The sequence below is a fragment of the Mastigoproctus giganteus genome, chromosome 5 (genome assembly GCF_048544385.1).
Source record: "Mastigoproctus giganteus isolate SK-2022 chromosome 5, ASM4854438v1, whole genome shotgun sequence".
Taxonomy (NCBI): Eukaryota; Metazoa; Arthropoda; class Arachnida; order Uropygi; family Thelyphonidae; genus Mastigoproctus; species Mastigoproctus giganteus.
Genome location: NC_143579.1, coordinates 107,730,394 through 107,746,684, shown reverse-complemented (window position 1 = coordinate 107,746,684; position 16,291 = coordinate 107,730,394). Strand labels below are relative to the sequence as shown.

At 39.3% G+C, this 16,291-nt stretch overlaps 1 protein-coding gene across 4 annotated transcripts in view; it reads left to right on the top strand.

The window, feature by feature from the left end:
• LOC150085623 (uncharacterized) overlaps positions 1-16,291 on the top strand; it is a 327,518-nt gene that overhangs the window by 232,688 nt on the left and 78,539 nt on the right. For 3 of the 4 annotated variants that reach the window (XM_090374141.1, XM_090374143.1, XM_090374142.1), the window contains exon 3: positions 12,289-12,324. The exons of the other annotated variant lie outside the window; for it this stretch is intronic. In XM_090374141.1, coding sequence (XP_090230267.1) covers positions 12,289-12,324 — 36 coding nt within the window. The remainder of the gene's footprint in view (positions 1-12,288; positions 12,325-16,291) is intronic. 4 annotated transcript variants of the gene reach the window in all.

Genomic DNA, 16,291 nt, shown 5'->3' with positions numbered 1-16,291 from the left:
ACCCGAGCTCGTGCATCGAATGCTTCTATACCGGAAACGGCACGTCTTGTCTGTTGCTCAGGACTCACTGTTGTTAAGGTGTAAAAAGAATAGTGTCGAACGGATTAAATCACCTCCTGCCGACAGAACTGTAAAGGATTACGCAAGGTAGATGTTCGTGGTAAGCGAGGGGCGCAGTGTGTTGTATAGGCTCAAAGGCAGGTCGCCGTGTGACAGCTAACATCGCAACGCAAATTGGGCATGCAAGAACAACGTCCAAATGGCGATGCGCTGCACTCTCAGATGTATGGGGGTTCTACAGCAGACAACTCAGGAGACACCACCTTCCCAGCACTGTGACCATCAACAGCATGCTGATTGGACACTGGAGGACTGAAAACGAGTGTGCTTGTCGGATGAGTCTAAATACTTGGGGCAACACACCGACGGTCGCTTTCTTGTGTGGTGCAAGCAATACAAGTCCATGGATCTATTATCCAAGCAGGTGGCGGTAGTTGCTTAATATGGGCCATGTTTTGCTGTGCGAACTATGACCCCTGGTACGTATGGACCAAAGTTTCCCTGGAGAGGTCTTAAACTAAACTATTATATTAGGGTCACTTAAAAAGTCACTTCAACTACCCATGTGTATTAATGTGTCTATAAATTGCGTATGTTCTCTGGTAGATTGCCTACTTTGCTGGACGAAAAACGCCATGTGGACATGTGCATATGTAAAGGGTGGCACCTAGAACGTCTGTTCAACTCCGCCTCTTGTAGCTGTTAAAAACAGAATCAACTGGAAGAGGGCTAGAAATGTGATTGGTGAAGTTTTGTGTGAGAAGTGTGTGTTGTCTGGCAGCTTGGCTACCCAGAAGCATCAGTCACCCATAGAGATGATTCTGGGTACTCTTCCACATCACGGGAAGGTGGGCCAGTCCCTGTAAAACACGCACTGTCTCAAAATGGATTCTGACCCATCTGGTGTTGCCAGAAAGTGGGCTAGGATCCTCTGGGGGCCCATTTCAGAGGGAAGAAAAAAGAAAAAAAATGCTGCACTGGAGTGGAGACTCCAGACAAAGCGAGGAAGAGCCAAAAAAATAATAATAATAAATAAATAAATAAAATAATAATAAAAAATAAAATAAAATAATGAATTAAAAAAATATACACACACATTATATAACATAAATTTGCTGCACTAGAGTGGCTGACTCCAGAAAAAAAGCAAGGAGAAAGGAAAAGACAAGAAGTCATAGATACACTAGGAAAAAAAATTAAAATAAGAAAAAAATTGCTACGTTGTACAATTAGTTGGTTAGTTCCCCTCTGAGGAGATTTCTCTTATGTTTGAATGCTGCAGCTGCAAAGTTTTGAAGTGCTCTGGAGTGAGGCTGGAGCAGAATGTCCACCTGATTTTTCTGTAATGTTGGTTGTAGCTAACTGCAGTGTTTGTCTTAGGTCTTCATACTGAATGCACTCAAGAAGGACATGTTTCCAATTTTCTTTAGCTCCACAGGATCCGTTGTAACAAGGCCAAATTGGTGGAGTTTTTCATTCAGCGAGTCATGTCCAGTGACGAGGAATGAGGTCTCGAGACTCAACGTGAGCCAGTTCCTGACAGCCTTAGAAGACGGGAAAGTAACATCTGGGAGTAACGTCGTGGTTACAACACCATGGGGAGAATTATCCCAGCGAGTTTGCTGTGTCTTTTAACTCGTAACAGCGAGCTTTCTCAGCCTTCATATCGGCGTCCAAGTTGAGTACGAAATTGTGTATCGTAGTTGATTTTTTTTCTTTATTCTGAAGATGAGGTCTCTGTAAACAATATATAAGTCTAGCGGGAGGATATCCGCAATCGCCTGGGCTGCTGTAGTGGATACCTTGGGCAGATTCTGTTTGTGGCTAGGTGCATCGTCCTTTGTATGGAATTTAACTTATCCCTCATTTTGACTAGCTTTACGCGGTGGAACCACACTCCCGCCGCATACGAAACTACAGGGAGGAGGACTGCTTTATAATAGAGCGAAAACTTCCGTTTTGACAACCCCCACTCATTCCTGGAAATCCTGAGTATGTAGGCTGAGAATCTCTTGACTTTTGAGCTCAGGTTCTACAGATGAAGTAGAAAGCTGAGATTATGATCCACAATCACCCCGAGGACTGTTTCTCGTGTAACCATAGGGAGCTGATTACAAGAAATCTTCACTCGAGGTCTCACGTCCAGTTTATTTTTGAACAGCATCATCCTTGTTTTGTTTGGTTTGGTTTGGTTTAATCTTCAGGTTGCTATGGAGGTCAGCTAAGACTTTGTTCGCGTTGTTTTCAATGGCCTTCCGAGAATGACTAGTTTTTTTTCTGGGGGGGGGGGGACCTTGCTATCTAAGCCTGAGACCGACAAACACAGTCACGGTGTGTAAAAGGCTCATAGTTCTCGCGTCGTCGACGGGATTCGAGCCTGGGCCTTTACCACCCGGTGTGGAGTGGACGGTGACTATACAACTGTGCTACCGCGCAGACTCACTGGAGTTTTTAAGTGTTTGTCGGGTGGCACCGTTGGTCTCCCACAACTCCTCATATCATTCTGTGATACAGTTCCCTGCAAAGACCAGAATATGAATATGTAAGTGTAGGATTGTGCCGTTTTGGGTTGTTGCTCATCTGTCCGTTTAGCCGTGGGGCCTCATGTGGGGGAAATGGTACCCCGACGTTGCCCGTCACTAACCCCGTGGAGGTAGGCCAGGCAGCGCAAAAGAGGAAAGAACTCCGGTTAGGCAACCCCGAGAGTTCCCTGAGCTTTCTAGAAGTTCCTGAAAAGGAAATTAAAATGCGATTAGTGCTGGAGATAGTTTGAGAGTAGGAAGTAAAGGCAGGTGAGAAGGGAGGACGAAGAAAGAAGGCATCCTCCAGATAAGCGAGGTAGGGATGGGTGAGAGTTAGGATGTCACTGGATTGGGAAGCCCACTCTAGCCCAGGAAAAAATAAAAGGTTTCACGGCTAGGGTGCGGCACAGAGATGAGCGCCATAATGTGGGTCATCCAAAGATAACAGTTCCACCTATCTCACAACAAGGCATACATGTGGAGTTCTATCCTCTGTGGGTTAGATGATTAAATAGTTAAGTCTGCGTAGATTGTCGAGTTTTGTTATTAATCTTCAAATTGAGCCGGAATCAAGTTAGCCTAGATTCTCAGGTTGTTCCTACGATTGGTGAACACTACCTGGGTGAACTGAGAGCGCGATGAAACTGTCCTGGTCAGCGAGGAATAAGTGCTCTTGTTGAATAAGCCCCTCATGGATGTAGTAAGATGCGCTCTGGAGTCTTCATAGCTTGGCAGTGGTACAATATATGCTCCAAGCTTTCTGAGAGCCCACATAAGAAGTGAGGATCTTCGATGATGCCAAGTTCAAGTTTGGCGATTAGGGATCCGTGGTTAGTGAGAATGAAGGAGGTAAAGAGACCAGGGAAAAATCAGGACGGATGCTTAGGGCTGGTGAAGGTATTTTGGGGAATGAATTCCTTTGTCACAAGACGTTTAGGAGGGAAATCTCGACGCGCTTGCCAGATCAAAGTGATTAGAAATGTTTCTTTTTCAATTTTCGGGTCAATTTCCAGGTTCACACTGTAATTTAGAATATTGATTGGAATACTTTTCTTAAGATAGTAGGCTAGCCCGCTTCGGACGACCTCCAGATCAAGGGGAAGGAAGCTCACCAAGGCCTGGAAGGCAGGAGTACTAACAGCGCAGCATGCTCTAAGTGGTTGAGGAGCATGGTACGTTGTATTGATTGTAGCTTCTACCGGAAACCCTTAGGAGATCACGTGCATTCTTCCATGTTGCATTTTTTCCAGGACAGGAACGGAATTTTCCAAGAGGATAATGCACCGTGTAATCGTGCCCGCACTACGCACGAGTGGTTCTAGAAACACGGCGAAGGTATCACTCATCTTGATTAGACTCCAAATTCGCCTGACCTCAATTCAATTGAACACCTGCTAGATGTTTTTGAACGGAAATGAGGTGTACGGACACGCAACAGTCAGTCATCTATTCGGACACTGGAAAGCCTTGCAGGCAGCATGGTCCCTAGATCCCTGCGGACGTCTTCAGACATCTAGTGGAAACAATGCTTAGGCAAATAGCGGCTGTTATTCGTGCGAACGGTGGCCCAACACTGTATTGAGTAGGTGGTCACAATTCAGTGATCACTGACTGTATGGTGTAAAATAAAGAATTGCGTTTTCATAGTGTGCAGTCTTCTTAACTATGGATAAAAACTGTTGAAGGATTGTCCGTGTGAAAGAACGTCCAATTCGGCTTCGTCCTTGCCGTGTAACTATTTATAAAATAAAGAAAAAATCTTTCTAACTCTTGTATTCAGAATTATGCTAATGCATATTTCTAACATTGTACCTTCACGTCGGGTATCTCTTGCACAATTAGATGGAGAAAGTTAGAATTAAAATTTCGCTTTGAAATTTCGTTAGACAGTTGCTTATTTTATTGTAAAGGTGCTTTTTAGCCTTAGCCTACTTTCCAAAACGAAGAAGGTAGTTATGAAATCACCATGTGTTCTTTTATGTTTATAGTCCTATCCAAAAGCTAAATTTACAGTACATATGAAACGAGTTTGAGTATTCTGGCTGATGTAATTTTTTTTCATTTAGTGCAGACGCTATTTATTGTAACTTATAATTACACATTAATTCTGTGTAATTTACCAAATAAGCGAGTAAAAGTGTTGATGTAGTTAGCAACTTAGCAATGGGATTGAAGAGTGTCCCTTTAGTTATTTGACGAGATTCGAATTTTTAGCTCTGGATAACATGTTTTCAACAATTGTAACACACCATTAATTCAGCTGGTTTCGGAATGCACTAAATAATTTTTATCCATCAAAGTCTGAAGGTGGCTACATTTGAAATAACCAGAATTCATTTAAATTACTAATGTGTTTTTACTAAAATGATGCGAAGTAGCATGCCGAACTTTGGGTGGCATCATGGGGAGGATAACACTTAAGAGGTGTTTCAAATGATGTGCCAAAAATTATGGAATATATTCTAGGGTTCAAAATAAGACATGAAGTAATCTAGACATGCGTTCGGAAACTCATTTTATATATATATAGACCCTTCACAGTAGTAATTCCAGGGGTTTTACATTGGCTGGTGGACAATAGCCTTGTGGGGGATGAGGCCCACATCGAAGTTCGGGCTCATCCCCCAGAGCCAACAATAGTATCAGTGTGTCAGATTATTTACAGGATATTACGCTTTTGACAGTATTTACAATGTTTGGATTTAGTGAGATTTTCACTAGATGGAATCAACAAATCGCACAACATGCTCGATTGGATGGAATCCGCATGGTGCAATTACAAGGATCAACAAAACGAAACTCTCTATTTAATGTTTAGTGCGGTGTTTGTGATTATTTCATCGAGCCACACGTTCTTTTACGGTGACTGACTAAAAAAATTCATTGATACTTTATTGGAAGATATTTTGCTGGGATTGCTTGAAGATCAAGTATCGGAAAGGTTCATATGTGATGGCGCTCCTCCCGTTTCAGCCGACAAACGAGTGGCTCCTCTCGATGCGACAAACTAAGGATTCTTAGACTCTGTTTGCATCTACTGTCAATATAAACACTGACTCCATCCCATCCATCCCATACCAATTCTTTCCTGCAATGGGCAAGAACTCTCTGCTCCTCTGGATTTAGCAAATTCTTTTGGCCCAAGTCTCATCTGCTTCAACCTACTCTCCGGAATTACAGAAAGTTAAGACCACCACCGAATAGAGATCCACCAATTTTCGAACCGCACTATCTTTTCCATATGACCGGCTTCTTCAATATAATGAACTTCTACAAGCCATCATCAAAGCAACACGAAAAAGTGCCGCTGGGCCAGAATGGAATATGTTATGTCATAGAATGACACAAACCTTGATGACAGAAGCTTACAACTGCTGCTAGTCATTTTTAACTGAATCTTCCTGGAAAATATTTATCCCACTTCTTGGCACCACGCTATAATGCAAGCCTTTCTGAAACCAGAAAAAATCTTTCCAGCTTTTATAGATATCTCTCTCTCTCTTTTATTTATATATATATAGAGAGAGAGAGAGAAAGAAGGCATTTGATACTATCTGGCGTTATAGTATTCTCAATGACCTAATACTCGTAGTCTACGGAGCAACCTGCCTATATTTATTAAGAACTTCCTCCAGAGACGCTCTTTCCAGTCGATATCAAAACTCTTTCTTCTACATTCTCGCAGGAAGGAGTACCACAAGGATCAGTATTGAATGCAACCCTGTTTGCCCTCAGAATTGATTCCATTACAAAGGAACTTCTAAATTCTGTAGAGGCATACCTTTACGCCGACCATCTCTATTTCTTAACATTCTCAGAACATGAAATATATTGAACGGCAATTGCAGATATCCTTAAATAAAGTGCAAAGGTGGGCTGTGCTCATTAGATGTCGTCTTTTCCATCAGAAAACTGTTGCGATCGACTTTTTGCAATCATCGTAAATTGCTTACAGATTCTGAACTTCGGATATAAAATTCCACCATTCCGTTTGCCAACCATGTCAGATTCTTGGGATTAATTCTTGATAAACTTCTTTAATCCTTCATTGAGCACATTACGTTTTTACGTACTACCTTCCTCAAAAAGCTGAACATGCTGAGAGCTTTATCTGCCCTGGCTTGTACGACTTTGCTGCTCTTATATAGAGCAACAAAGATCCCGTTTGGATTATGGTGCTCCAATTTATTATTCTGCACGGAGTGTACTACGCTCGTTAGATCCTATACAACACAATGCACTGCGGATTGCACTTGGTACTTTTAGGGTATCTTCAACTCAGTCTATACATTGACGCTCATGAGCCCCCTCTGTACTTCTGCAGAAGTGTGCTATTACTGAAACATGCAGCCAAAATACAAAGTTGCTCCCCGCATCCTATTCAGCCATACCTCTTTAATCCACCACTACTCAATCTCTATGGAAATAAACCTAGTAAAATAAGACAGTAGGCCTGCTGCCCCCTTGAAGTATTACAAAATGGAATGTTTCTCTCCGCAATAGGCAACAGGTAAAAAATTACCCTCACCCACCACATACTCCCTTTCGTTAACTGACCTGTGAAACTTATTTTCTTCAATGGGCAAAGAATCGTCTACTGACCCTCAATGAACAACTTCATGCAAGCCATATTCAAAACTATGCTGATTTCTTGCCAATATATACGGATAGTTCCAAATCTCATTCAAAGTAAATTCTAAATCTCATTCATAAAAGGGAGTGAACCGACTAATGTCTGCTAAAAATCTTTCAACTTTAGACTTAACCTCTGTCCTTATTCCAGCCTGTGATTATAATATCATAATTGAAGCAGCATGTCATGCACAGTGGACAGAGCTATGGCATAAACAAACGAATAATAAACTTTTCAGTAGAAACAGGACCCAAAATTTTGGTACTCAAACTTTCAGACAGTGCGGAAGGAAGAAGTGGTACTCGCACAAATAGGACATACTCATCTCACTTACCTCCATCGACTCATAGGCGATGATCCTCCTCAGAGTCCACACTGCTCAGAACATCTAACAATTAAACATTTTGATTGACTCTCCACACTATCAACAACATCGAACTTCAATACTACTTCATTCTGTGGCTAATCTCCGAGAACCCATGACATAGTATTGGAGAGGAGGTAAATATTAATTAACTTTTCTGTTTTTTGAAACAAATTGGAATGTGTGCATAGTGTTAAGGTCAGGCGCCGCCTGTGATTTCTTACATCTGCGCCATATGTACGCTGTGAAGAAATACAGTACTACTGTAAATGCCAGAAAAGTGTTGTCTGTTGTATATGACATATTGCGTTAGGTTCTGTTGGGTGTCCTGGCATTTGGCCGCAGGGCCCCTGGTGGGACCTCACGTTGCCCGCACACACCGCTTGGAGGTAGCCAGGCTGCCCTTTATTCTCTGGCTGGTCTCCGCCAGGGTCGCCTGAGCGTCCTGGACGAAGACCAAGTTAAAAGAGAAGAGAAGGCCTGGGGAACAAGAGGAAGGGGGGTCTGAATGTGAGGAACAAGCTAAAGTGGACAGATAGAGAAGGCAGTCCACCCGAGTAAGGAGAATTAGGGGATGGGGAGAGGGATCAAAAGTCACAGGGGCAGGCGCCACTGTGCGAGTGCCAAAGGCCAAGCACTCTCTGGGAGTCAGTTTTTCAAGGAGTGCCAACCATGATGATGCCAGCATAGTATTTTAATCTTCAATCTTACTCTTTTATCAGTTGGGAAAATGCTATCCGACCCCAGTTTGTGTTTGCACCTGAGGGTCGTTGTTCTGAGCAGCTCTAAGTTCAGCAAACTTTGCCCGTCTGATGGTAAAGACAGCTTGTGCGTAACTCGTTAAGGCTTTGTATGTTGTTTCATTCTGAAGCAGGTATGGATCATTGGAATGTATGATCGATTATGAATAGGTTTCTGAACTGAAATGAAATTGAGCTGGCGTCATTCTTAATTATTTTCTGGCGTTCCTATGAATAGGCGCACTATAGCCCCAGCAGCTTATGCGCCAATAAACACTGAAACCACGCACGTCTCGTTGCTTCCTGCTGACTCAATGGATACGTCGAGATATCTGAAAAATGCACTTGAGCCTTCACTATTTCTTGTGGGAGTATTTTTAAGAGCCCAGTTTATGAAACGGAAGTTCTGGATACCGAAGAACTGCAGTGACGAATAGAATGTCCTTGTGAAACAATCCTCACCACTCTGCGAACGTTCGAGCGTGGCACTAATTCCACGACCAGAAATATGCGTTAAAATGCAAGTAGGTAACTTCGATATTTATTGCAAAATCAGTACGCCAGCCTTAAAAGTTAAGAGTTCTTATGTTTTCGTGTGTTTCTGAATGTTTAGTGTAGTAACTCGTAGGTGAGTTTATTTTTGCATTAGCTAATAAGAATTTAAGGAATTGCATCAGTAATTTTGGCGGAAATATGTGGATCGAGCGGAAGAATTCTCTTGTAGAACTATTACAAGAAAATTCTTACTTTTACAACGTATTATAAGCTCATAAGTGTAAAAGAATCAGCTCATAATTGTTATAGTGGTGCATTGCATGGTTATAAATGTTGGACTAATGATTTAAAGCTTAAAAAACTGAAATGTCGTGATGTAGGGCAAGTGTCCTTAAGTCTGCAATTCTGTCTAAACATGACAAAAGAGATTTCTTGATAAATCTTGTAGAATTAAAGTTTATGGAGGAAATTTTTCTAAGCACGGCCGGCCTTGTTTGATAGACAATTTATTTTGTAAAGACAGTATTCACTTAAATAGACTAGATGCAAGGGTTTGGGGAAACTGCTAATTTAGGGGAGAGGGAAGATTAGGTAAGTAACCACAGGACAAAATTATACTAGCACCCTCTGTGAAAGCGCTTATCGAGTGGGTAAAGTACCTGCCCGGCAACCCAAAGGTCGCGGGTTCGATTCCCGCCTCGGGCTTGGATCAAAGTACTGCAAAAACCTTGGGAGGTGCAATATGGCCACAGAAGCCGATGCGCCAACAACTACCAAATCAAAAAAAAAAAAAAAAAAAAAAGCGCTTATCTGCAACCATTAATTAACTTAAATACTAAAATGGAAACTGTAATGGGGAAAAATTAACCGAAAATGAAGTAAAACATGGAAAAACCCTTTTAAAGTAATTATAAGGGTTGTGTCAGGGTTGTCAAAAACAAAATGATACATAACTTAGTTTTCCTGTACAGAAATACCAGGAGTATTGCAAATAAATTAAATGGATTTGAGTTTTTCATCAAGCCAACTAATACTGATGTACTCGTAACTAAGCTTATTGGAAAATAGAACAGCTGAGAAATAAAAGATGAAGACTTCCATTTTGGTAAATACTGTGTGTTCGGAAGAGGTGGGGTGGGAGAGGGATGATTCTAATCAAACTGCCTGAAGGTGACCAGAATATCCCCTGAGTCAGATCAAAGTGGATATTGAGTCTGTATGGTGTGAAATGACTTGCAGTAAAGGGAAGATGATAGTGGAGGTATGTTACAGACGAAATGATTCAGAGAAGTATCACAAAAATCTCTTCAGGCAGACTGATTGGGCTAGCAACTACAATTCTCTACTTATATGGGACTTTCCTATCACTTATAGACTGGAATGCATGGACCAGAAATAATGTATATGGATACAGTTTGATTATCTCAGCATGGCCGAGACAGTAAATAGGGGTAATAATATTCTATAACTAGTTCTCACTGAGAAGTCTAGCTGTATCAAAAATTTTACAGTTGGAGGTGGACTAACAGCAGGCAGCGACCACAATACCACATAATGGATTTTATCTGAATTAAAATCTGGTCAAAAATAGACTATAGTAGGAAAGACCATAAAGTCTTTGATTAAAGATGCGATTCAGAAAAATCTCGGAAAGAATGGTAACTTGAATAGATCTCAGCATGAATTCGTTAAGGTAAGTCATACCTGCCAGTCTGGTAAGTTGTGATGCTGTAGTCATTAAACAGTCGAACGCAGATAACAATTTTGACGTTTGCATATCTGGATTTCATTAAAGCTTTTGATACTGTCTCTCATGAAAATCTGCTATATAAAGTGGAGGCGTTGGTGCCACTGGTAAGATATGGATTGACTAAAAAGACAGGAGACAGAGGGTTGTCATAAATGGTTAGTCTTGAGAGTGGGCAAACGTAAAGTGTGATATCCGTTCAATATCGGTGTTGGGACTCTTATTATTTATCATTTTCATAAATGATATCGATGAGAGTAATGAAGGTATAAGCTGTTCAAGTTTCCTAACGATCTGAAGGCGGGAAGGGTGGTTAACAATCGTTTCCTGCCGACGTTGCTCCAAAAAAGACTTGGATCATTTTCACATATGTCCGAAAAATGCCCTCTAAAGATTAAAGATTCAAAATGTAAGGTGTTGGGGGAAACAAAAAAAAAAAAAAAAAAAAGTCCTGGAGTCAAGCATAAGCTAGTAGAGGAGCTAAAAGTGATTTAAAAAAAGCCATCAGGTGTTGTTATTCTATCTGATATGAAATTTTCCGTGCAGTGTAAACTGGCGACTAGGAGAACACGTGATGGCCTGTGTATGATTTATAGGACATTTTGCTAGTAGAGAGAAGGATGTCATCCTTATTTAAAAGGCGATAGTTAGACTGTATTCAGGTCTGGAGGCCACACCTAAATAAGACATAACGTTTGGAGAAAGTTCAGAGAAAGGCGACCAGATTAGTGACGAGTGCACACTGATGCGCATATATGAGAAACGACTTTAGAAGGTATGAACTGCAGAATTTGACAACAGGAGATCTGATTGAGTCGAACAAGGCGCTGAAGGGAGTGGGTAAAATGAATGAGGGGTATCTGTTCTCCCCCCCCGTAGGTGAAACGTGGAGACACAAATATGAAATCTCAGGGAATAACAGAAGACTGGATCTCATGAAGTTCACCTAAGGGTAGTGAATTGTCGAACATTGGAATAAATTGCCACCCAAGGTGGTAAAAGCAGTGAGTCTGGATAAGTTGAAAGCGGAATGGTTGTTATTATTATATATATATTTTTAATAATACAGATTAAAGTCCGCTTCCTTGCACCATTTGTCCTTATTAATAATAATACCATCTCCAAAATAATGCATTTTCGGACGAATGTTTCAGTTTTATTTTCTTATATTGGACCGTTCAGTACATTCCAGAATTCTTTGTACATACTTTTAAAACACAGTATGTTATTTTAAATGATGCAAGTACCGTGTTATCTTTATCATCTTTAAGCCTTGATGATTTACTTGCATTTGACACAGTACATTTAATATAGTGCAGATTTTTTTCAGTAAATATTTTGTACGAAGTTGTGTTAGAATTTTTTGATATATTTAAAGATATTTCAGAATTCTTCAGAAGCAATCAAATGATTACAACAATACATGTTAGCAACATAACACATTTCAAGATGATTTGTATATTCTTATTATTGATGGAGTGTTTCTAGTACTTCTTTTAGAAATAATGAAAAATTAAGTATTTTTAAGAAAAAAAAAATGGAAAGAATCAACAAATGATCATACCATTTTAAATTTTTAAGTAACTAATATAAATCGCTAGCAGTTCGATAGGTTTTGATTCTTTCCGGTAGGCGGCGCCATCACTTTTCAGTACAGATATAAAATAATACCACAGAACTAAATTTACATATGCTGATTTAGCTTATTTTTCTTATGTTCCTTTTAGTGACGAAGACTACAAATGCTCCCTGATTGCAACGTCGTAAGTACTGCAGTTTTCATTTAATCGGGCTCTGTGTTGGTCAAGATTCTTTCAAATTATAATATTCAAAAGCAGTGTTTTCTGTTAGCTTAATAAATGCTAGTTTAACTGATATGTTAGTATAGAAAATCAAATTCCAGAAGCTAACAGACTCGGTGCTCTTAATTACTGCGTTTATATCGTAAGCCTACGTTATATAATATCCTATTAGTAATCTAAGCGCATGCTTCAATGGCTATTTCTCAAAGGTTGGTTAGACAAAATAATTGCGAGTCTAAAATAATAATAATAATTAATTAGTTCGCAGGAAACATCTGTATTGGATGATGGAACACGATTACATCATTATAAATGGATTCCTTACTCCTATACGAGTAATAGTAGCTGTTTATCAATGATTGTGATTATTCCGCGGATTGTGGTGTTCAGTAATAATTATCAGCTCTACGTAGAACTGATACCGAGCTTGGGGATATTCAACAGTATCTCCCTCTAGAGACTGCTGTTTTCTTGTCTGAAAACATATTGAATTTGATGAGCTGATTCGCCTTCGGTCATCAAGTAGCTAACTTTTATTTGGACTGTTTAGAGGTTTAATTGTATCAATTTCCCTTTCATGCCAATACACTAATTAAATATTTCACCTGGTAAATTTTTTTCTTACATAATAGTATTTATACGTAACGTTCTTTCCTAATTTAATTAGTTTTTTTTCTTACTTTCATCGGTGTTGAGTTTTTAGGCTTTTTGAACAAAGCAGGTTCGTTGGGAACTCCAATTTTCCACTTGACAAAATGGTGAACTAATAATCCAGCGTCTTCTTCGAAACTCTTGGTTTTAAGTTAGTCAGGAACATGTTAGATTTTATAATTTTGAGTGCTAATAACAATGGCTAACAAGCGTTTAACTCCTCGCTAACATATCAGCTGTTTATCATTTTGTTATGCTTAGACTTCGAAAATAATTCTTAATTTCACATCACGTTACAATTTCTACATATACAGGTTTTTATGTTTACCAATCATACGTATATCTTATATATTGCAGTTTAGAAGAGTAGGGTAACACTGATCATTTGTATTACCTGAAAATGATAATGTTTGCTGGTGCTCACAGATGGTTACCGCCATCTATGAGGTTACCGCCGTCCATACACATAACAGAAACATCTTACGTGTTTCTGTTATGTGTATGGACTGTTTAAAACAAACTCGGACTAATAATCTACAATATTACCAAACATTCACATTAACACTTTGGTTGCAACATTAGGGATCATGACAAACCTTGTGCTGCACATAAGTGATGTATTATCTGCAGCACATCTGAGGCGGTGGCTGACTGGGAAAATTAAAATTATCCTTTGTTTTTTCGCTATAGTGGCGAAAATCGCGCAACTACGCTGACAATTGCTATTTCTCATAAGGGATGTTCGGTAAAAGCAAGCAAACAACATCAAATATCGAAACTTATCATCTGCAATAAGGATTGTTCCACGTAATGAAGACCTGTCGAAACCAGATTCTCCAAAATCATGGGATAAAAGAAGCAGTGATGAATACGAGGGAGTATCAAAAAAATTCGTACCCTTACCTATAAATAAAGAGCCCTAGAAAGGTGAAACTTCACAGGAACTTTAATTCTTTTTCTGCCTACTCTATGTATAGTAACACATTTCTCCCATCTATCGATCAGTTGTTTAATTCCTTGATCATAGAAGTCCGCACTTTTTGCCTGAAATCACGATTCCACTTCATTGACTTCCTGAGACGAAGCATGCAATGGTTTCTTCATTTCTCCAAAAAATAAGTCTGACGATGCTAGGTCAGGAGAATATTGAGAAAAGTTCTCAACATCCGCATTACACAAACCCAACAGTTGGCAAGAACATTGCATTCGATATTGCTTCTGCAAAGGCGTCAGCAATCTTGGAACCCATCGTGCGGAGAACTTAGACATGTGCAGATGGTCGTGTAAAATGCTGTGGGCAGACTCATAACTAATTCCCACTGCATTTGCGATGAAATTAATTGTCATACGTCTTGTCACTCAGCACCAGCTGCTCAACTTTTGCAACCGTCCCGCTGTCTGTGGATATTAATGGCCTTCGTTCTCTTGGCTCGCCAAAGACACTTGTACGACCACACTGGAACTGCCGTTTCCACTTTTTCATGAGCTTTCTTGTCCTACAAATGCAGGAACTTGATCACTGCTCGCTACCCCACTTTGTCAACCATAGCGTCCCTCGGATTCCGGGCTCCACCTCTTGTGTACGATCACTCACATACGGGAATGAAATTTCACGTGTTAGTTATTGAATATATAGACAACTTATATTAAAAACGGCATCTTCATACTGATGTTTTATCTATATCAGGGTACGAACTATTTTATACCCTGGGATTCTTGCGTTGATTCTTGTGTTGCACACTTTACTGGACTATTAATTTCAACAGATTTGGGCTATCAAGTACAAAATTATAACGTGCTGAACTTAATTAAGCAAGAAGAGTTAAATGAATTTATTTGTGATTTAAATTAGATTACTTGAAGCAGCAGTTAAATTTACAGTGTATCCAAAACGTTAGTTTTCAAAATATTTCGGTATGGATGACTAGATGCGTTTCTGTAACGATATTAGTGATCTTCTGAACGAACTGTGAATGGTGTATATTTAATGATTCCTCAAATTAAGTTTAAAAGCAGTTTTGCTGTACAAAGGAAGTGCATTCTATCAGTTTCTGTAATTCATGCTGTTGTCTTGAAACACATGAAATTATGTCCAAGATCCTGAATGCAATGATATACCAAGACTTTTCTTGGAATATCTGTTGTGATCTTAAGGTAGTTGGATTACCCACTGATCTACAGGGAGGTTTCATAAAATATTGTTAATTTTTATGTTTGTGGAAATCGTGCAACAGGATATAACATTATATTGTACAGAAGTGGGAAAAAGGGAGCGATTTTTATCAGAGAAAAGTAATATAAAATATATTCCACTGTTAAACCAAAAATGGTTCTTTTTCCACTTATGTAAAGCTTAGATTAATGAATAATTTTGTTTACTGATCTTAATAAAGGAGGAGGTGAATTCTGTTACCTAAGTGAAGTGCTTTCCAATTTAACAGATGCGAAAGAAGGAATTTTAATTTATTCTCGAATAAAGAAGGCCTCATAGATGATATATTTGAAACAAAGCTGCACGACGTTTAACTAGCAGCTTGGCGATCGTTTAAAGAATTTGTCTTTCTTGGAGGAATGTAAGACGACAGTGTCGAATTTATTGCCATGTTATAAAGATATAGGCCGCCGAATGTCTTTGAAAATTTATTTTCTTCATGTCTTTTTCAGATTATTCCTCAAAATTTAGGAGTATAAGTTATGAGCAAGGGTAACGCTTTAATCAGGTTATATCCACGATGGAAAAGAGGTAACAAGGTCTCTGAGGTACTGTCATCATGGGAGATTACTGCTGGGTTTTTATTGAGAGGGAAAGAAAAATTAACCATAAGAAAACTGAGTGGCAGACATTCTAAGGAAATGAAACGTATATGGTACTTTATACGTTTGATAAAGTATTATTTAAAATGAATAAGACTCATTTTAAGATAGCATATGTGTTATTGTATGATATTTGAAATTGGTCGTTCGTTAAGTTGCTAAAATTTCATTAGATCTTTCAATGAAGACGTGATAGAGACATAATTTTGATATTGTTGGAGTTAGGGGATTAGTTTCTTTTAGACTTTGAAAATTTTGCTCCAGGGATAGGAAAACATTGGCCAGCATAATCAAAGTGTGTTTTTTTAGTGATTAAAATGTGCATCTTTTGAAAATGAATTTCGTTCTTTTCATTTGGTTTGTGCGTAACGGTTCTTAATACATAATCGTTCATTCTGTCATTATGTTTATAATTGAATAATGAACTTCTTAAGTGTATTATATCCGCACTTTCTGTGTCTTT